General features: G+C 35.3%; 1 protein-coding gene across 2 annotated transcripts in view; it reads left to right on the forward strand.

The window, feature by feature from the left end:
• LOC134527892 (transmembrane and coiled-coil domain-containing protein 4-like) overlaps nucleotides 1–22,120 on the forward strand; it is a 91,921-nt gene that overhangs the window by 33,389 nt on the left and 36,412 nt on the right. For both annotated transcript variants that reach the window (XM_063360893.1, XM_063360894.1), the window contains 2 exons: nucleotides 12,074–12,206; nucleotides 16,502–16,743. In XM_063360893.1, coding sequence (XP_063216963.1) covers nucleotides 12,074–12,206; nucleotides 16,502–16,743 — 375 coding nt within the window. The remainder of the gene's footprint in view (nucleotides 1–12,073; nucleotides 12,207–16,501; nucleotides 16,744–22,120) is intronic.

The following is a 22,120-nucleotide window of genomic DNA, read 5'->3' on the forward strand; positions in this document are numbered from 1 at the left end:
ACATTCAAAATGTGCATGATTAAAAAACTGAAAAACTGTATCTTTCACTGCCAAGTTAATTATGAAAACTCATAGAATAACAGAAATAAACAAATAAATCACAAATGTTTAAAATCATACAACATTTCAGATAAGATATGCTACTTGCCATAATGATAATACATTTAATTCACTTCAATCATAGTATAATTGTGTACCATAAGTTGTAATAACAAAGAAGAGAATATACTGTGCAGATGTAATGAACTGAAATTATTTAATTGTGCATGCCATATGGGCAATAAGGCTGCCAACATTATTTACCTTATTAAATTGAATAGGATTTTTTCTGACGTGACAACGTCTAATAAATCGATGAACACCGGCTGCACGCACGAAAAAGTGTCCCGTTACGCACATTGTTACGTTACGCTGTGTCCCGTTATGCTCATTGTTCCTTTACGCTGTGTCCCGTTACGCTCATTGTACGGTTGCGCCGCATCTATCTCTCTTCCACTCGATTGGAACAACCATCGATTTGACTTTTTCCAGGCACATTAAACTTGAAACACTCCCATTCATTTCCTACTTTTCCTATCATCGTCCTATCCTTTTAACAGAATAACACAGATTGGAAGAGGTTAAATAGCAAACATGTATAAAATTTATAGTTAAAATAATCTCTTCATTAAAGTAATAAACATATTTCAATTAATGAGTGCAAATAAAAGTTAATTTATCGATTAAATTGTAGATTTCATTTCACTCCTTTGTATCCATACAAAATAGTGATAATTCAATAAAAATGATTCAATTTTATTCATAAAAGTATGCAATCATTTCGTTAATGTTTTGTTATGACGTTGTCACGTTAAACTATCGTCCGTAAACCGACTTTACAGACAACCAATTTTTTAAAACAATTGATTTATGTTTCGAGGCTAGGTAGGTAGTTAAATATCATAAACATTCCAAAAATAATATTTTGTAGCTGTTTTTGAAAACACCGTAAAAATTGCACACTAAGAATGGTCTTAAAAGTAATAGTTAGTACATAGACGTTTAGAACATGGTTTGCCTGTCTGATTTGCTTATCTAGTTCGACGACGTTAAAATTAACAACCAATATACAAATAAGTAAAATCTTAATTTCCAGTTTATTGTTGTACCGGAACTTTAATACCAAACTAAAATTATCTTCCTGTTGGAAGCTATCTTTTGGTGCGAGATTTGTGTGCGAGTTCCACGCTGTCGACGAGACCTTATGAACAATTTAAAAATTATGTATTTTCGTCTGAAAGAATTGTCATTAATATACAACTATAAACATATTAATTTTTTTCTTGAAAACTGCAACAAAAGTCATGCAAAACTTCTAGCCATTTTCACTCCAATTATTATTCATTTCCAATTATTATTTCCTGGTTTTCTTCTTAACTTTTCATTTACATTTGTAATATGTAGGCCATTTAATTTTTTATTTGTTATTATAATGGTTTAATACATAAAGGACTCTATTATATGTTTAATTTAAGCTTTCATTAAATATTTAGTAATCAAAACTATGTGCTATACAGCTTGACCGCAAGGCACTCTTCTTCAAAAGAAACATTGGCAGGATAGGCATCCACTCTGAAGGGACATCCTACTGGGCTTCATTTCGAGGCCAGACGTGTATTAAATTTAAAACTACTCTCCAAGAAAACAAACAAATAATAATTCTTATTTAAGAAATTCGTATATTACCTAGTGTATCAATGTAAAAAATACAAAAATTAGAGGAGATCCCAATAAAACTCTGCCCACAAACATGAAATTTGACTGCGTGTCCGGGGCGTAGGTTTTTCCGATGATGCTACAGTGGTTTGCCATTGCCTTCCATGGTATTATGGTGAATGGAAGATTACAAAAACTTAGTCCTGATCCCAGGGAGAATATTTTAAAGATCCCCTCGCCGGCCTAAAATCTAACTTGAGCCTCTTGGTGCAGCCTTTTTATACATTTGTAGCTCAACATTTTTCTGTTTGAAAATTAATTTTCTCAAAAATGTTTCAAAATCTTGTGGTGCACCAGTAGACACACTTTCTGACTAATATCATTCAATATTTTTTATTTGGCCGTACTTTGAATGTTGTAGAAATTGGTAGACTATAGGTACTTAGATAATATCCACTCACAAAGAGGATAATGCCTAATATTTTTAACTCGGTCAGTCAAGATTTTTTGTCTTTGATAAAAAAAGTCTAAGCATAAAGCATTTTCCTGAAACTTATTTTTTATCTTTAATATACCTACTAAACACAAATTGTCAAGACGATGAGATGCATGAAAAATTCACAGGTTCCAGGACCAATGGCATTTAATGTATACTAATCACTGATGTGTATTATCTTAATCAAACAATATTGTTAACTATTCATTGGTTACTTGTTAACACATTTGAAGAATACGATTGTTTCTACATTCTCTTGCTGGTTTTATTATTAACTCCGATTTTTTCCAGGCCTTCTCAGGTAAAGTCAATATTAGTTATATTGTAGTTACATAAAGAAAGACATTAGATATATTTTTCGTATTTTTAGTGAAAACGTTAAGTTTATTTATTTATTTGTCAATCACTGATGCTTCGGGGTAGGCCTTCTGACGGTATTGTTTTGATATAAACGACGCTACGTGCGCTTGTGTTCCTCTTGTTACTGAGGTTTACGACACTAGAAAAAAATTATGTGTCACTGATTTACTTCAAGACGAATTGCATACTGTTATATAATTGTGCGTCTGCGTTGCTGTCAATGGATTATATGCATACTCAAGACTCGTTAAGTAAATAATAATATAACTAAAAAATGTGGGTTCAATCACATGTTCACTGGATTAGAACAAAGATAATGTAGCACTACTGAAGTGACATCACCGTCTGTTACTGACCTCGCGAATATTTATACTCTAATTATCTCTATAGTTTAAAGGTATACAACCGAGCCCAAATATAAAAATTTTTCTCAAAAACAGCTAAGAAACAATGAGGTTTATAGAGTTTATACTGCAGCAAGATAAAAATAAATACGCAGTTCGCGAATGTCTAGTAAAGCAACAAGAACATATCCCGGCAGAACATTGTGATATTTAAGGATTACATATTTAAAATTAATAAAATTAAATTAAATTTACTTACTGTAGGGCATCCTGGAATTGGTTTACTTCAGTAGCTTTCTTATTATCTTTGAAAGATTTGTGCAACGGGAGTGCATGACTTGATGTAAGTTTTTGGACATACGCCACGACGGGAGCAGATAGCAGTTCCCGAAACGTCGCTTGTTTCTGTTTTGGAAAAACTATTGTGTTTGTTTCGTCTTTTCGTTTTGTCGTGTTTTTGTCTCGTTTCAACTGTTGTGCTGAATGTTTTTGGGTTCAATATTTTTGTGCTGTCATCATTTGTGGGTTTTTTTATCGTTCTATTCTGTTTTGGAAAAACTATTGTGTTTGTTTCGTATTTTCGTTTTGTCGTGTTTTTGTCTCGTTTAAACCGTTGTGCTGATTTTTTTTTTGGGTTCAATATTTTTGTGTCATCATTTGTTTTTTTTTTTTTTTCGTTCTCTTAGAACATTATTCTTGTTTTTCTTTGTTGACCATATTCCTATTACGGAATATTTTGTGGTGTTTATATCCTGTTGACAACAGCAATTTTTTTGCTTAATTTGTGTTTTTTGTTTTTTTGGGTATTTTTATTTATTTATTTATTTATTTATTAGTTTTCTTCTACAGAAAAAGTGCTTAGCAATGGCGTATGTCCAAAAACTTACATCAAGTCAGTAACTTGCTTGGATTCATCTTTCTTTTGTCAGGTCATTTTCCTTTCTTTTTTGCCAGGTCAAACGAACTGCTAAAGCTTTTTTTACTCTTTTTTTTTAACACGATAGGGTATTTTTCTTTTACCCATTATTTACTTTTCACAAGAAACACCGGAACATGAATTCACGTGAATATCTATGGCAACGCTGTCCGCGCACTGTCAGTGCTGCTTCGCGGCGGGAGGACGAGAAGGCAGGAAATGGTTACTGACAGCGCAGTAGCTGCACTCTGTTGGCAGTTTATCAACTAGTCAAACCGCTTTCTCGTGCATGCAAGGAATATTTCGTGCATGTTGTCTAAGTTGCTGTTCGTACAACAATTATCGAGCTATATAATTGAAGAAGAAACTTAGCTTAACAAGTAGATCATGTATTTATAGGGATATAAATTTATTAACTACTATGTACGGCTTTCTTCAACATGGTGCGATGCACTTGGAAAAATTAAAAACTGATTTAAAAAAGGTCTCGTTTAGTAAAATACTCACTTTTTATACATAATGAAATATTATAAGAATAAAATATTTGTAAAAAAAATATTTTCTAAACATTGCATCATTATTACGCATAATATGCAAGAAACAAGACGTGTTTTTGTTTCATAAAGATCCATATTTAAAAATTTTTTTATTAACTTTTTGGACTGTTCCAGTGTTTGCCATAAATTAAATATTAAAGTAATACCTTTCTTTTATGTGAATATCTAGTTACAATCGCATTACCATAACACAAAAGATTTATATCACCAATGAAGTATACTACGAATTCTGTGTTCAACGTGAACCGCCCCCTTAATTGCAAAAGCTGAATGATACTGTGAGGAATTTTCTTCCTTTATTCATTAGACCAGTGGTTCCGAAAAGGTGTTCCTTGGAACCCTGGGGTTCCGTGGCAGGACCACGGGTTCCGCGAGTCTGAAGAAATGTCATATAAAGCAGGCAAAATTATTGTCAAATAACTTTCTTGAAGGAGTTGGGGTTCCGCTAAAAGAAAAGTCAATCATAGTGTTGCCTGGCGGAAAAAAAAAATGGGAACCGCTGCATGATATAAATATGGTTTTATTATTTTTTTAAATTACTCTTTGAAAATTTTATTTTTATCTCTATGATATTATTCAAATGAACTATTTTTAACTTCTTGCATAAAAGTATATCTGTGATTTAACAATTTTTTTGACAAACAAAGTTAAGTAATGAATTATATATATATATGTTCTTAAATTATATTTTATTTTAGTGGATGTGTTTTATTACTAAAAATAAGGTCTAAGATTCTTTACAGAAGATTTAAGTAAGTTTTTTTTAATGCATTTATTTATAATATAGCACCCAAAATTATAATTTCTAATTTAAATTAAGCAGAATATCTTTTGTTAAATATTTTTTTTTTGTGATTGGTGACCGAGAAAAAGCTGATAGTTCATGCTACCCTGTGAGACAGTTTGGAATGTTTTGTGAATGATACAGTCGTCTAGGCCAGTTCTGTTTTGATATTGCTTCAGCAAATTAGAACTTTTCAATTGTAAAAGAAGATGCAAATATTGATAAAAAGATAATTAATATAATAAAGTTTATTAAATTTATGAATTATACACTTAAAAGGTTGAAGAACCTTTGTACATAATGGTTGTCAAGGGATTTCCATTTGAGTTTTGTCAACAAAGTACAATCTTTCTTAAGAATTCTGTGAAATAGACGATTTTTGTGCTACTACGATGTGTTATGGAGGAACTTCAGTAGAACTGAGGGAATTGTAACTCCAGCGAGTCTTATGAGGCCCCTTTTCGGAGCCTCACAAGGCCCGGTTATATGATCCCTCTTGCCTCTCGAGGCACTATGGGCCACCAGCCCTGAGACTCACACGGGACACTATTCATTGGCCAAACGCACACGCCTTGAACTGTTCTTTACCATGCTTTGTTGTGCAAGAACCATGTTCCCATATTTGCTACACAAAAAGTTACTCATTTTCTGTAAATGAAAATTACACGTCATTTTAAAATAACAAATTTTTAACATCTGATAAGACCGTGTTTTATTCTTTACAAGAAATTGTCTTATTTTACTGATTAAACATTTATATTTTAAAAGTTTTAATTTTCCATTGAACATATAATCAGTGCATTTTTTTTTTTTTTTAAGATTATTTACTCGTTAAAGTATTCTAAGATTAAGGTGTTACTGGTTTTATTTTCGTAAAATGCTGTATGTTTTTTGACATGTTAAATATAAAATTTTATTGATTTTATCAATAATATTGTGTAATGCATAATGAAAGATGTATTTTTAAATTAAAAAATAATTTATAACATTTGTTTGAAATAGATTTACATAAAACAGAGAAATCTTGGCAGCATTTGTGTGTTTTACACTATAATTGGTAATAGAAGGCAGTTAGAGCAGAATGGTCATAATTTACAAGTTATTATAAACTGCATACTAAAACACTTTTATTTATTGCATTTTCAATTGTTCAGATAAGCGTTTCAGTGATGAGTCTAGTTGTTTCAAATTCAGTTTTGTATCATGCATCAACCAACATCTGTTGTTGAGGCTTAGCACAGAGCAAGCAGACATGCATGTCCTAGATGTTACCATGAACTATGAGTCAAGTGCCCAAGCTTGGCAGAGGAGTATGTATTCTCAATTTGTTCAAGTTGTTGTTGCTATTGTGGTCTGATTTTATTTGGCTTTAAACCTGGGTAGGTATCAGGCACATACTACAAGCACTATAAACCAAAATAGTGGACACGTGACCTTATTAACATGGCAAATATGAAAAATTTTGACAAGAATGTAACGTCATGTTAAGTGGCAGATTCAGATTTCCTGGGATCCTTATAGCACATTCAGTTTTTTAATAGATTTTAAAGTAACTGTTGAATTTAATGGGTTTATAAGATAATCTTGGTAGTAAATGAAAATTGCTAGCACATATTATAGACAAAGAATGTGTGTTCTTGTAAGCATTACTTTATGAAACCATGACCTGATCGCCAACCTTATTACACTAGTTAATTTAATGAGTTTTATATGTGTTGAGTATTTCAGATGACCAAACAGCTCGTTTGTGAACACTTCTGACTGGTTTGCAGAGTTTCTCTGCAAGGAGCTCGGGAAGTTTCTCCCAGAGTTTGCCCAATCCTCTGCCAATATTTTATGTACTTTTTCAAAACTTTGAACACAAATGAAACAAAGTGTTCCCAACACGTAGCCAAATTGATTTTATTTTATTTTATAGTGTTAAGTAGTTGTAATTGAAGTGAAGTAACATCTCCCACAATTTATTGTATACAGTGAATATACATCAACATAAGTTCAATTGTTTGTTGGTTTATTCCTGCCATTTGCCTATCTGTGTGCTGAGCCCTTGCATTATGTCTAAATGTTATCTTGTGCAATTGTGTTTGGACAATTTAAAGGGTTAATGTATTAAACTTGTTTTGTTTTCTTTTTGTTTAAATTGCTTCAAGGATTTGCAACTGGTAAGGTTTATTTCTCTTTTTAAGTGTAATTACAACAATAAACCTTAATCTGAGGATGAATAGTATTATATCATATTAGCTTATCTGTGGCTCAGTTTGAAATGAAATGATTAGGAAAGAACATCAATGTATTCTAGCGAACATGGATTTACCGAAGAAATACATCATACAATTTAATATCTGCTTTGCATTGCTGTTGCTAAGCTATGGAGTAAAAGGAAAAGAAGAAGAAATATTTTTTTTTCTCTTCTCAAAATCATTTTTTATTCTAAAGTTAGTGGATGGACTACATTTTTTGTTTGTCCATTTTTTGCATAAACATAAACATCAGATGGTTTACTGACTCTTGAGCATGCGACATATAATTGCCCTGAGAGAAGCATTCTTTTCTAAATTCAAACTGCACACTTGCAAGATTGCCTTTGCGCTTAATTGATAGGCATAGCGAACGCAAGGCGTATTTGAAATTGAAGCCGTTTGATCTCAAACGCTATTTCGGTCGCAGTGAGTGGTATTCGTGGAAGTAGTACGTCTTTACCTTTATGAGGGCCAATCAGAATTGTTCCTTAAATTAGATTGTTCATAATTTTTTTACTACTAATAATCATTTGCCATTGCATAACTTTGGCTTATTGATGTTTCGGAGTAATATAATTGGGAGTACAATTTTCAAATTCAGAATTTGTGATGGTAATCCGGTAAGATTGAGTGAATTTATAAATTCCTTTGGAAAATTCACTTCTTCACTTTGGTGGATTTTGTAGGTCACTGTTTCACCTGTGATTCTGTTTAGAATGATGTTGTTCATATTGTATATGTCGACATTTTTAGCCGCTAGTAGGGCTCTTCCGCTTAACCATGCGTGATTTCGATAATTTATTTCAAAGCTTTGGAAAACAGTGTCTACTAATTCTTCCTTTGAATTCGTGATATTGCAAAAATTAAATGGGTAAGTGATTTTTCCTGTTTCTGGATTTGAGAAACAGTGCTTTTACCGACCTCGAGTAATTGTCTTGAAAATATGTCCGCTGTTGGATCGGTTTGAAGCTGAACTCTCATATTTGTTTTTAAATGCATTTTTTTGACTGTGCTCCAAAATGTTGAATATTTCAATATGCATTAAATTCCTCAACCGGTGTTGAGCGAAGTATAACTGGAAGCATGTGCCTGAAGTCACCGTATAGTAAAACCAATGCTCCACCAAATTGAACCTGACTATTTCTCAAGTCTTTCAATGTATCATCTAATGCTTCCAATGACTTCTTGTGAGCCAACTTGTAAAACACGTACTATGGCAAGCGAAGTCAAAAGACTGCAGTAAAAGTAATTTTTCTTTTTTTTCATGTGCACATTCCAAGGATAATATAAACATCCATGAAGAGTCTAATCTATTTTCTCTCTATACCTTCCAGAGACAATTAGGTTCTTAACTACATATTAGCAGAATGTGAATTAATGTATAAAAATTCTATTAATTTTTTTTCTTCTTTCTTTTCCCCCCCAAAATGTTTAGACCAAACACCATAATGTCAAAATTCATGCTTCTTACTTTGAAAATGATGGACTTCCCTGAAAATTTCCGATTTTTTTTTTAAATTTTGCCATAAAAAATACTTGAGTATTTAAATGCAACATTTTGTCAACATTTTAAGTCAACCAAGCAATCATTTCATTTATAGTGTTTTTCTTTAGTACTTACAAAAGATATTGAATTTTTTTGAAAGTTTTTGAATACATATAGGGATATTGTGTTCAAACCACTTAAATATTTCAAAACACTAAACAAAAAACCAAATCCTTATAAATCAAAAATGGAGATTTTGAAAAAAAAAAATAAAAAATAGTTTACATCTAGTGTTGAATCTCAGAATCACTGATTAAGCCAGTGCTCCCAAACAGGCACCAGTTACCCACCCTTTCTCTTCCTCCCATACCCTCGTTCATGCTCTCTTACCCCGTTTTGCTCAGTAGAGGAAATTGGGCAAGTTTACGATCCTATACTTACAGCTACAACTCATATCACCACATCATATCACTGATCCCTAGGGGCCTGTTCTTTTCGTGATCGCGATTAAACGACGATAAATCGAAATCACCCCAAAATACAATTTTTACGCGAAATCGCAGTGTTTTTACGCGAAATTTAAATACTGGGTAAAAGACTTGTCTCGTCACTGGTAAACAAACACCGCAACATGGCCGCCACTGAACATTAGTCATAAATGCACTAAAGCAAACAAAAGCTTACACACGCTCACGTTATAATGTTAAACCCAAAAATATACTGTAAAAATACGCAAAACTACTGCTTTTATTTTCCTTTCCGGCATAATGTTTGGATAGATAAGAAAAACAGGAGAAGTTTTAAAGCCTACGCACACCGCTCCGGGCAGTGACGTCAGCTTGGAACAGCGACACCGGATAAATACAAAAGCAAGCAGATAATTGGGCGAACGGTGTTTGGAACAGCCTTACGTGAGTGGCCCAACCACGTCAGCTGGGGGCGCTGGCATATAGTTGGAACAGCGTCATGGTATCAAGCAGATTATCGGGCGAACCAGGCCGGGGACCTTGGGAACTATCTTTACTTCATCACCCAGCCATACGGGGCAGCACAAGCATTATAAATCGCGCCAAAAAGCGGAAAAATGCAAAAAAATATTCATTTTCAAATGGTGTGACGATGATGATATGTTGGTCAACAGTGTTTTATAGATTTTGTTAAAGGGATTAATAGTTTTCCAGATTAGTTTATGGGGATGAACTATTAATCAGTGTTTAAATCAAAAGTTTGTCATATAAATATATGTAACCTATTTTTTTAGGGTATTCAGTAATGAGTAGATTCAAGTAAAATTATTTAACTTAAATAATTTCATATATATTTACAGTAACACACACACTTTTTTTTCAAGTTTTTATCACCACTTCTGTGTTTTTAAGTGAATTTTAGCACCGCTTTTGTGTTTTTAAGTGAATTTTAACACAGCTTTTGCTAATTGTTAATGATGAAATCTGAAAATTTTATTTACCACTTTCAGGGGGCTCTACTGATTTACAATTGCCCTGTTGAGGAACAGAAGGAGAAAGAAAGGATTGGGGCAGTGGAAGGAAAGAGGAACGAGGAGCGCATGAAGGGTGGGGAGGGAAAGTACTTCCCGGAGGGGTCTAGATGACATGTATCTATGTTATTGTTATATGCAAAGAATAACTCAAAACCAGAACACACACACACACAAAAATAATATATATATATATATATATATATATATATATATATATTAATATATATATATATATATATATATATATATATATATATATTGTGTGTGTATATATATATAAGGATGTCTCTTTAGAAGTAAATTTTTTTAATTTCTGTAGGTTTATTGTAGATGACCCTTGTAATACTACGGTATTATCAGACTAACTGAAACTGTTTGTTATTGTTTTACGTTCGAGGTTAATACCGCTTCCCGGACTTTTGGCAGTGTTTTGTTTTGTTTCTCGCATGGCGGCGCACGCAGCTCCTGCTGCGTCGTCATGACAACTGCTGATATAAATAATCGCGCGGCTTTTGGAACAGCTTCTACGAGCCTATGTTTGTGTAATAGTGACATTTTATTGGCCTAGGGAAAAAGGACACTAACGTGTCGCGGCCGTGATTGGCCCATTTCAAGTAACAATTCATTTTAGGCAAGAGAGAAGAAAAAAGAGTGGAAAATGACGCCATTTAGTGCGTGGTGAAGTTTATTCCCTCGGGGAATATTTATACGTTGGAAGGCTATTTTCTGCGTTATTACTGTGAAAATTACGTCTGCATACAGGGCAATAGTCAGCGACGCCCTGACATTGAATGCAGAGGGCTTGCATTCAATTTACGTGAGTTACGACGTATTTTCTGAACGATCTTAATCGTCCAGAGTTAAGGTATGGCCTGCATCGTCTTTTTATTGGGACGCTAACATAATTTTTACCGTCAACTTAATTGAACAGTATTAGGACAAACTTTAAATTATTATGAAATTACGTGACCATTGATTTTCGGCAAATATCGGCAATTTAATTAAGAACCACAATTTATTCACACACAGGTTCAGAGGTCCAGAAGCTAGGAATTTCATGCTCGAGCAAGCCGGAGCAAACCCCAAAACTTTTACTTTGTGAACACTTTCAGGAACTTAAATACTTTTTATTTATTTTGTTTAAGAGTCAGGTTGTCTACGAAATCCCATAGGCTGGACTCATTTAGTTATTTAATATTTGTTGGTTTTGTTGATTCCATGACTCGAGGTTTTTCATGCTATGTTTAATTCAATAAAAATAATTATTGAGAGTATTATTTTATTGTCACATGTTGAATACCTCTGGCACCCTGTTATTAAATCCTGCAATAGAGTTCATAAGTAAATTTTAAAATAAAATATTAATTTCTTCAAGTACACGTTTGTGTTCACCCTTTTACACCTTTATTATAACTTCTTATTTTCAGTTTAAAATCAACTATTATAGTCAAAGGTGTAGTTAGGTACTTAGAATTTAGTCTTATTTGTAGCGGATATTATTCTTGTCAGTGCATTAGCTCCTCTTGATATGACATTGGGACATTGTGTTTCACATCTTGTTTCTGTTTTCAGTAATGTTCTAATGTTTGTTGTTATATTTCTAAACAACCTATCAATTAATGCTGTCGCTGTTTTTAATAAAGTAATTGTTGTTATCTCACTGAATCAGCACTCATGTTCCACACACTGTGCAGGTAAATACGACGCTCGAATGAGAGTTCTGATTCACCATGTGGCTATCCTCCTGAAAGTGCCAGTTGAATTGGTAGAGATCTATGAAGAATCTGCTGTGGATTACCTGACTGAGTATCAGCGGGAAATGACAGCGTGAGTACAATTCATTCCTTAGTGTTTTGTTTAGTGGTGGGTCTAATCCAATTTTTCCCAAATCCGAATCTTGAATTTGAATCCCAAACAGTACCTCGAATCCACCCCTCGAATCCGAATCCAGAACTCAAGGGTTAATTATAAAATAATTTATAAGTTAAGAGAAAAAATTAAACAATATGCAGAATTATTTAACCCTTTAAATTTTTATTTAAAAAAACAAGCATTTTGACACGGTCTGGATCAAGACGATTCTGTTTTTGGTCACATCATGTTTCCTGCAGTGCTGAACAAACTTTCAGAGAACACTGTCGCAGGTGTTGAACACAAATATTTTTTGGACAGTTTATGTAGCCTGGGTGAACACGCAGACTTGAGTTATCCAGTATTCAAGGATGTTTATTTCTGGGTTAACTGTAGGATCACGTAAGAATCTGGTCAGTTCATCAATTGCTGTAGAATCTGACTTGGTGGATTTAAGGCATTCAGGCATTATCTGTAAGTACTGTGACCATATCCCACTTGATGAACCAGCAAGATTTGATACCTGTTTGGAAAAAAGAAATAAATTAAAAGCTGACACAAAGGGGCAAGAACATACAGGGTTTGTTCGGAAAGTAATAGGACTGAGTCGATTTAAAAAAAATTATTGAGCCAATCATTACAATTCTTTAAAAACTTTCAAAATAGGCTCCTTCTGCGTCGATGCAGCGCTGCCACCGCGATTTCCAAGCATTGAAGGCGTCATGGAAGGCATTCTCCGGAATAGCCTTGAGAGCCGCGGTGTAAGCTGCTTGGATCCCCTCTGTCGTCTCAAAATGCTCGCCTTTCATCGGCCTTTTCAAGCGAGGAAACAAAAAGAAGTACTGGGTGGAGGGGGGGGGGGGGGGGGCACATCTGGGCTGTAGGCCGGCTGCGGAAGCGTTGGGATGCCGGCCTTGGTCAGGTAGCTGTTCACAAGAAAGGCGGTGTGAGCCGCAATTTCTGGTCATCAGTGAGCACTTTTGGGACCATCTTCGCGCACACCTTGTGCATGTTCAAATGCTCCGTCACAATGTCATGAACCACAGATTTTGGTAAATTTAACATCTGGGCAATTAAACGAATACTCAGTCGATGGTCTGAGTTCAAAACTTTGTGCGCACGAGTCACATTGTCGGGGTTTGTCGAAGTCGAAGGTCTTCCAGCACGGTCTTCATCGGCGACCTCTTCCCGGCCCTCCGAAAAGGCCTTGTGCCACCGAAACACACCACTTCTTGCTAAAGCATCATCTGGGTAAGCCTGCTTGATCATATCAAACGTCTCTGTCGCAGATTTACCGAGTTTCGCACAGAATTTAATCGAGTACCTCTGCTCTAACGAACGCTGCATTTTCGGCTTGCACCACTCACGGAAACACGTCGCGCGAAAAAGCCTGTCCTGACTTTCCAGCTGCTAGGAGACAACTGAGCAGCCGCTCGTTCGTTAGCTAGGAACCCCCTTTACCTAATCCAGTCGGTGCGCGCACGCTCCGAAGTACAGTCACGGCGGAAGAAAATCAGTCCTATTACTTTCCAGACAAACCCTGTACATTAGCATACTATAAAGAGAACTTGTACTTACCCCATCTTGCTCATGCACAATTCCACAATGTGTATGAAGGTCAAGGCATTCTGCTGCTTTAGTGAGAAGTTCCACTGCTCTATCAAGTCTTTCCTTGCTTGTGAAAACATTCCCTTAAAATCGAGGATCAAGTAGTGTACTTAATGCATACACTTCTTATTCCTCCAGTGACCTATATCTCTCGGACAGTGATGCAAAGAGATCATTCTTCACACCCTGCAGACCTAAAAGTATAGGTGCTGGTTTCTTGAGCTGTTATAGTAGACTATTGACAGTTGGAATGATCTCTGATGTATTAACAGAAGCCTTATTTGCTTGCAAAGTGGCTTGGTCAAACATTTCCAGGATAGGTATTACATTTTCAATAAGTTCCCACTGAGCCACAGTTATTTCAATATGCAATCCTATATTAGTTGCTGCAAGAGCCAAAGCTCTTCGTAGCTCACACAGTCTCTCAAAAATGTGCAGGATTGAATTCCATTGAGTAGGTTCATCTTGCACAAGCCAATGAACAGGTGTTCCAAAAGTTTTCTGGGCTTCTTTCAAAACTTTTGTTGCATGAGATGAATGTTTGAAATGGCCCACCATCCGTCGACAAGCAGCTGTTGTGGCAGCAACCACTCGGCTGCTGAGAAGACCGTCCTTGATAACCAACTGCAAAGTGTGCGCCAAGCATGGGAAGTGATGGAAACTGGATAAGTTCAATGCAGCTACATTTCGTGCATTATCACGAACAACTATAAACACTTTATCACTGACTTCCCACTCAACCAGTGTTCTTGTTAGAAAGCTGCAAATATTCTGTGCTGAATGAGATATTTCTGGAAATGATACATTTATGCTGTGCACAAAAGTCTTTGTCAATGAAGTGCACAGTTACACCTAAGTAGTCATTGTTGGCTGTCGAAGTCCACAAATCCATTGTGACAGAGACAAACTCTGCTTCACTTAAGAGTTTTTTTCACATTTGTGACAGTTTCAGCATACATGCTAGGAATAACATTGTTAGCAAAATATTTTCTTGATGGTATGATATATCTAGGTTCGAGGTGAGCTACTAGAGCTCTGAAACCTTTATCTTTGACCACTGTAAAAGGCTGATTATCAAAACAAATCATCTCTCCAATTAACCTAGTAATACCAGCACTTCTTGAATCGCCTGGTGGCTTAAATTTCTCTTTTTTTTCAATGAAACCCTTAAGTGTTGGTTGAGTGTGATGTAACATGGTTTTGCTACATTTTGGTTTATCTTCTGCATTAGACGAACCAGTTTCAGTTGTAACTAAATTTGGTTCATCTACATTCTCACAAATATTTTCGTTAGGCTTACTAACTGAACGTGATGTGGCCCTAACATGAACTGGGTGTAGCTTCAAATGTTTCTTCATTGCACTTGATGTTCGGCTCGTGCCACCACGACAAATGTTTTGTTTCCAGTGATTACAGGTGGCATATTTAGGATTAGCATAAACTGAAAAGTGTTTCCACACTTCACTCGACATTTTGACCTTCTCTAAATCTCGTAAATTAAATTTCTTGCATTTAAATAACAATCTCACACCTTTCCTACAAAAACACCATGATTTCTGGAATTCATGTATCCACGGAAATCGGAAAACAAAATTCAACATCCAACGGAACAATATTTTGTAATTACCAACTTGACATTTGTTAAAAGTTCCAAATGAAGATAAACGCTTTCCTGAAATATTTAATGGAAACTGAAAGGTGCTATCTTGGCTTCAATGGTTTTAGGCCATAAGAAATATTGTTGTGCGTCTTTTAAAATTAAGCCTCACTAAATCATAGTGATTACTATGCCCGAAGTTAAAAGTGACGGGGTGTTTTCTCTAGTTTACCCATTAAAATTCTTTATATTAATATTAGTTATTTTTTGTGTTGCTCAAAATGATTGGCTAACAAATTCATTGGTTGGCCATCATGGAATTCTCAGATAATACATATTTTAACGTTGGTAGTCTACAACAAACTTGGTCCTAAAAAAATTCATAAATAGAACGTGTATCAGAATATTTAAAATTGAATCGCGATTAAAATAATAATTGTATAATGTATTAATTTTTGTCATTCATTATTTCATTGTTATTACTACATGTACGACCGTAACTTGTGATGAAAGTCGGCATTATTGTTGTATTACTAAGTAACAGATTTCTCGGTAAAGTTATTAAAAAAAAAAGATTCATATTACTAGTCTAGATTCTAAATGTGATTTATTTTATTTTATAGCATATTCTGAGAATACATATGTGATTTATGCCTTATTTAATGCCAATGTAGCGACAATGCGGGCGGGCGGGCGGTCGGGCGGGTGAGCAGGCGCCACCAAGGACACGGCAGTGGTCGCCCTGGCAACCGGCGATGGCTGTGGCTGGGCGGTGTCTGCTGTCGCGGCCGACGGCGGCGGCGGCTCGCACACGTGTTTAAGAAGAGAGGGGCTGACGGCTTCGAGATTACAGACGTGTGTGGCACGTCGCGCGTCAATTTATATACTACTATGGTGTGTGTGCAAAAAGGAGGAGCAGATGGAACTACAACAGCTGTGCACCAACAATTTGAAGCAATATGGCTGTATGGGGGTTGCTAAGCTTGGCAGAGGAGCAGTGTTTCAACTGATGGAGGAGGATCTTGGACGGCTGCACCTTGCTACTTGTATGATGGTGTGCTTGCAGGAAGGAGAAGCAGGTGAAACTACAAAAGCTGCGTTCCAACAAGCTGAAGCGATATGCTTGTATCGGGCTTGCCACACTTGGCGGAGGAGCGATCCTGGGACTTACGGGGGGGCTGGCAGCACCTCTTATTGGTGCAGGCATGGGCACTATTCTGGGGGGTGCAAGTGCTGCAGCGATTGGCTCCACCGCAGGCATCGCTATTATTGGCTCTCTGTTCGGAGTGGCTGGTGCTGGCCTCACTGGTAAGTAGTGTTTTTGTTATGTTTATTCATCAAGTAAGAGCTCTTGTTACACTCCTCTTTATTTTTTAAACTATAGGTATTTTACCTATGAGAGGTTAGTTACTAGAAAGTTTTTTTTTATAGCACAGTTTACCTTCGCAAGACGAAACAACAACCTGTCTTCAAGACTTCTATTTTATCTTCTGTTGCAACACCAGTTGACCCTGATTAATTTTTTTAACTTGTTGAGCTTTGCAAACTCTCTTTTAAAGATGTAAATTATTGAACACGGTTCTTAATCATCTGTTGAACATGGAGTTTGTGAGTATATCTGTACTCTCAGCACTAACCTGGTTAACTCCATTCTTCATAATTTATTTATGGCTGTTTGCATGCATGGCTCTGCCATGCCAATGTTGGATAGGTGTATCATGGTGTTGTAATGTTGAATGACATTGATTTTCACGAACCTACAAAACACATCCAAATTGTTGGTGGTATCACTATGCACCGTTTCTAGTTCCGTCACTAATTTTTACATTTAATTTTGCCACAGTAATATTTGTTTTAAATTTAGTCATATAATGTTTGCTCGATTATGACCGTTTTTAAACTTAATTTTGTGTTTTTCTCTGATTTAATTTCCTTTACTATCATAATTTACAATTTTGAATGATATATATTTTTTATAGCTCAGTTCTAGTTTATTATGGTTCCAGTCAGAGCCATTCTGTTCTTTGCCGAATGTTCTGTGCTAACATCACTGAAGGGAGGCATTTCCAGTTTAGGACCTTGTAGCTTGTGCTGAAGGATGTCCAGGCCATCATGGTGCTGGTTCTGGATGATTATATTCAACAGTTCACAGCCGGGTGCTCAGGCGATGTGATTGTTTACTCTTGTCCCTGGGATGAGTACAGTCAGATTCCAGCCAGGAGGTCATGGGGACTGTGTTGTATCAGTATGATGATGGCGGCGAATGCAGGGTCACAGAGTACAGCAGTGCCAAATTCAGTTCTGTACAGAGGCTCTACCATGTGAATGAGTAAGTGTTCGAGGTGTGGTTTGGGCGATGAATCCTTATCACCACCACTTCGAGGGGTGCATGAGCAGTCAGTGTTTGGAGTGGCTGGGAATAGTACAAGGCAGGAGGTCGAAGTTCAACAGCTGGGTCCTCCAGCTGCGGGCTTTCTGTTTCGTGGTGAAACACATCTAGGCAGAGAAAGCCAGCTTGCCAACGAGTTCTCCAGGCACCCCGACCTGAACAGTGTGTTTCAGGAGAGCGAGTGCTTGGAGGGCTTACTGCCTCCCAAACGCCTGGACCACACACCAAGAGAACCCACTGAGACTATTGCCTCCCCTGCGGTCTTGTATGTTACAATAGACGATGCCAAGGGATTCTCCTCACTAAATTTCACTGGCTATAGACACATTGTCCATAGTAACACATGTCTACAGCAACACATGTCATGTTGTACCCAGACTTTCTAATTTTTCTGTAGCTTTTGATTAAGAATGATTTTAACCCGCAGCCCATAGCTCATATAGTCGTGTGTGTATAAGTATATACATAATTATTACCTATTCTTATGTGCTGCAGTATGTTTGCTTTTGGCGTAATTATAATCCATCCGGGATTATATGTATGTATTTTACGGTATCTGCATTGTACTGTACATATTTACTCTAGTTGTTGTTTTAGTATTTTGAATCATGAGTTCAATTTTCTATTTTCATATATATTTTAAAATTTACTTGCTGTAAACATAAATCAAGGTGCATAACACGTAACTACCTGGCAGTTAGATTTGTATTGTGTCCTCTCTCTTGCCTGGAATTTGATACTTATTCTGATGGGCACGACTCTCAGCGGAAATATATGACTTTGATAAGATTTGTAACAAAACTTCACATTATGAATTGTATGTTAATGTAACTTAATAATTAATTTGTGTGTCGCTTTGTGGTACGTATTTAATCCTTTTATCTGCTTAATGATGTGTATACCTTTCTCTCTTCTTGAGTTTCATATACTTTGCCTCGTGATTATATGGACTGATGAAGGTCATACACCTTATGCATATGTTCTCTACATTTAAGCCTGAGGGCAGTGTTGTTTTTGTAACTAAAATTTATATGAATGTTAAACTTTGAGGATATTATTAAATCAAGTTATTGCTGTTTTAATCTGAACATAGCACCATCTTCATTCCTTTTTTTATTATTATTTATTTAACTTTTACACATGCCTTAATAATCTGTGTACTTGTACTAGAACAAGTTCTTTGTTGTCTCTCGCCCACCATAAGTTTGTGCACATTTACTATCATTTATACTTGTGTCAATTGTTTATTTGGAAGCCAGTTATATTAGTTAAGATTGTGTAAACATAAAACTTGATGGCGGCGTGTGATTTTAAGCAAGACTGTGAATAGTCTTGTTTAAACTCTACAAAATTAAAAAACTGGAGAAAAAACTTTTCCTATATATACTCCTGTTTAAAAGCTAGTAGAGGCTAGGATAGGGCCTCGGTTGGATCGCATGGTATCTGTAAGCATTGATCGGTATACTGGTGGGGGTTTGAAGAATGTGAGAGGCTCAGATAGGTGCCAGATGGTAGTTTGCTGGGGGGCATGCCAGTGAGAACGCTGCTGGTTTGCTGGATAGTGTTGCTGGGTGGTGCTGATGCTGGGATGGGTTCCTCAGTCTCTCGGCGTAGCCCTTCAATGCCTCTAGATCGCTGAATGGGCTAAGATGTAGGTGGTATTGATGATGGGAGGGGTAGTCTCAGCCTCTCAACATAGCCTTCTCCGACACCTCTGAGCCGCAATGAAAGGGCGTATCCGTTTCCCTAGCCATATGGGGTCGTGTCTTGTTCCGTCGGATACAGCCTCTCACAAGGAGTATATGCCGGCCCACAAGGGTTAGGAATTTGTGCATTATAAAACATCAGATCAAAAGCTTTGAAGAGATGTACTCCTTTTCAAATTTAATATAAACAGGATGGACTGTATAATGATGAAGCTGAATTTTTTCAAGTAAATACTAAATGATAATTATATGAGTTATGAACTTCATAACATATCATTACTCTCTGTTCAATCTCAATACTACTATGTAATGTTACACCTCGTCAGTCTCTCCTGATGACTGGGGGTAACTAGTGGATCTTTTGGTTTCAGAAGGCAAAATAATGATTTTATCCAGACATTAGTTCCTCTGTTTTTTATTTTACTTTGGATTATTTTCCATCGTATAATATAAGTATATAATATAAGTTAATTAACAAAAAACATATACAACATGGATTTAAGATCACATTATTAAAAGAATGGGCCGGCCCTTATTAGACAATTATTTATTATTTATTATTTATTTATTAAAATTTGTGACATGCACACCAACAGCCGAAGCTTTAGAGGTGTGCACAGAACAAGTAATACAAACACGACACATACAAGCGAATAAATACAACATAAACAGGATAATAAAAGACGACACATACAAGCGAATAAATACAACCTACACAGGAAAATAAAGGACGACACAATAACAAACAAAACAAAACAAAACAGCAACTGAGATAATTTTAACTAATTGAACTAAAATTGGAAGAATAAACAGGATTATAAAATTACTCAGAATATTAGGGTAATCATAAAAATTAAAATTTGAAGTTTTTAATAAAATTTTCATATTTATTGAAATTTGAGATAAGTCTGTAAATTAAATCATTATTATTGTGTAAGGAACATAATAGGGATCGAAGGCGGCTTTTGAACTGCGGGACTCGAATACCAGAGTTATCAAGTAAGTATAAGCAATTAATTTTTGAACTATAGCACTTAAACACAAACAGGGCATCCAGATGGATGCGACGATTTGAAAGAGATTCTAATTTGGGTAATTGATGGTGTCTAGAACTAATTATTTTGAAAAATTTATTTTGTATGGATTCAATTTTGTCACTGTCGGTGGTGTTAATACTGTTCCAGATAACTGAGCAATATTCGAGTTTACTTCTAACTAAGGACAAATAAAGAGTAAGAATGGATTCAATATTAGATGCATAGTAAGTTATATAATTTATTAAATATAAGGTTCTACGGGAAAAGGATACTAAAGAATTAACATGTTGATGAAAGAATAGTTTGGAATCAAGAATAACACCAAGATCTTTTATACTAAGAGATTTGGAAATTTTTGAGTTGTCAAGAAAATAATCATATTTAACTGGATGAATTTTCCTTGTGAAAGAAATAATTTTTGTTTTATCTTTGTTAAGTGAAACTAAATTCATTTTGCACCAATTATCAATTTCAGTAATATCAGATTGAAGAAGCAGACAGTCATTTAAGGAGGAAATTTCTCTGGATATTTTAAGATCATCAGCAAACAGAAAACCAGTAGTATGATGAAGAACTTTAAAAATATCATTGATATAAATATTGAATAATAAGGGAGATAAAGTACCCCCTTGAGGCACACCAGAAGTAGCATGATATAAAGTAGAAGTTTTTTTATTAAGTGAAACAAAGAAACATCTATCTTTAAGGTAACTAGTAAACCAGGTTATATAATTATTACAGAGACCGAAGTTAGAAAGTTTAGCTAGTAAAATGGAGTGATTGACAGTATCAAAGGCTTTAGCCAGATCAAAATAACATGCATCAACCTGCCCCCTTGTTGTAACTTTATTGTATATAGGATTAATAAATGAGAGAAGATTAGTAGAAGTTGTCATACTATTTCTAAAGCCATGCTGATTAGGAGCTAATCTGTTGTTTATTGGAAAGTTAATATGTTTAAATATTATTTTTTCAAAGATTTTAGTAAAGCCATTTAATAATGATATAGGCCTATAATTAAATACACTGAGTTTACTACCCTTTTTATGTATGGGAATAACCTTAGCTATTTTCCATTTAGTGGGAAATACTTGTGATTTTAGACTTGTATTAAATAGATGCAACAATAGAGGCATTAGAATAAAAGAGCAGCCTTTAATAATGAAATTTGGTATACCGTCAGGACCAGTAGACATAGTTGGTTTTAATGATTTAATTCCCCATAAGACCTGGCTTTCTGATAAGAATGATACAGGAATTGAATCGTGAATAATATCGGGATCAATGATACGAGGGTGGTTGGTGGATGGTACATATACACTAGCAAAGTACTTAGCAAAGACATTAGAAAGAATACCAGGATCATTACAGATATCACCATTGACATTAAGAGAATGGGATTCACTATAACCATTTTTCATAACATTGACATATCTCCAGAATTTTTTAGGGTTATTCTTAACCTTATTATTGATACTACGATTCCAATTAGTTTTATCACGCTTAATAAGATTTTTAACTATTGCTCTATATTTAGAGAAAAGAAGGTAATA

The sequence above is a fragment of the Bacillus rossius genome, chromosome 1 (assembly GCF_032445375.1).
Source record: "Bacillus rossius redtenbacheri isolate Brsri chromosome 1, Brsri_v3, whole genome shotgun sequence".
Taxonomy (NCBI): Eukaryota; Metazoa; Arthropoda; class Insecta; order Phasmatodea; family Bacillidae; genus Bacillus; species Bacillus rossius.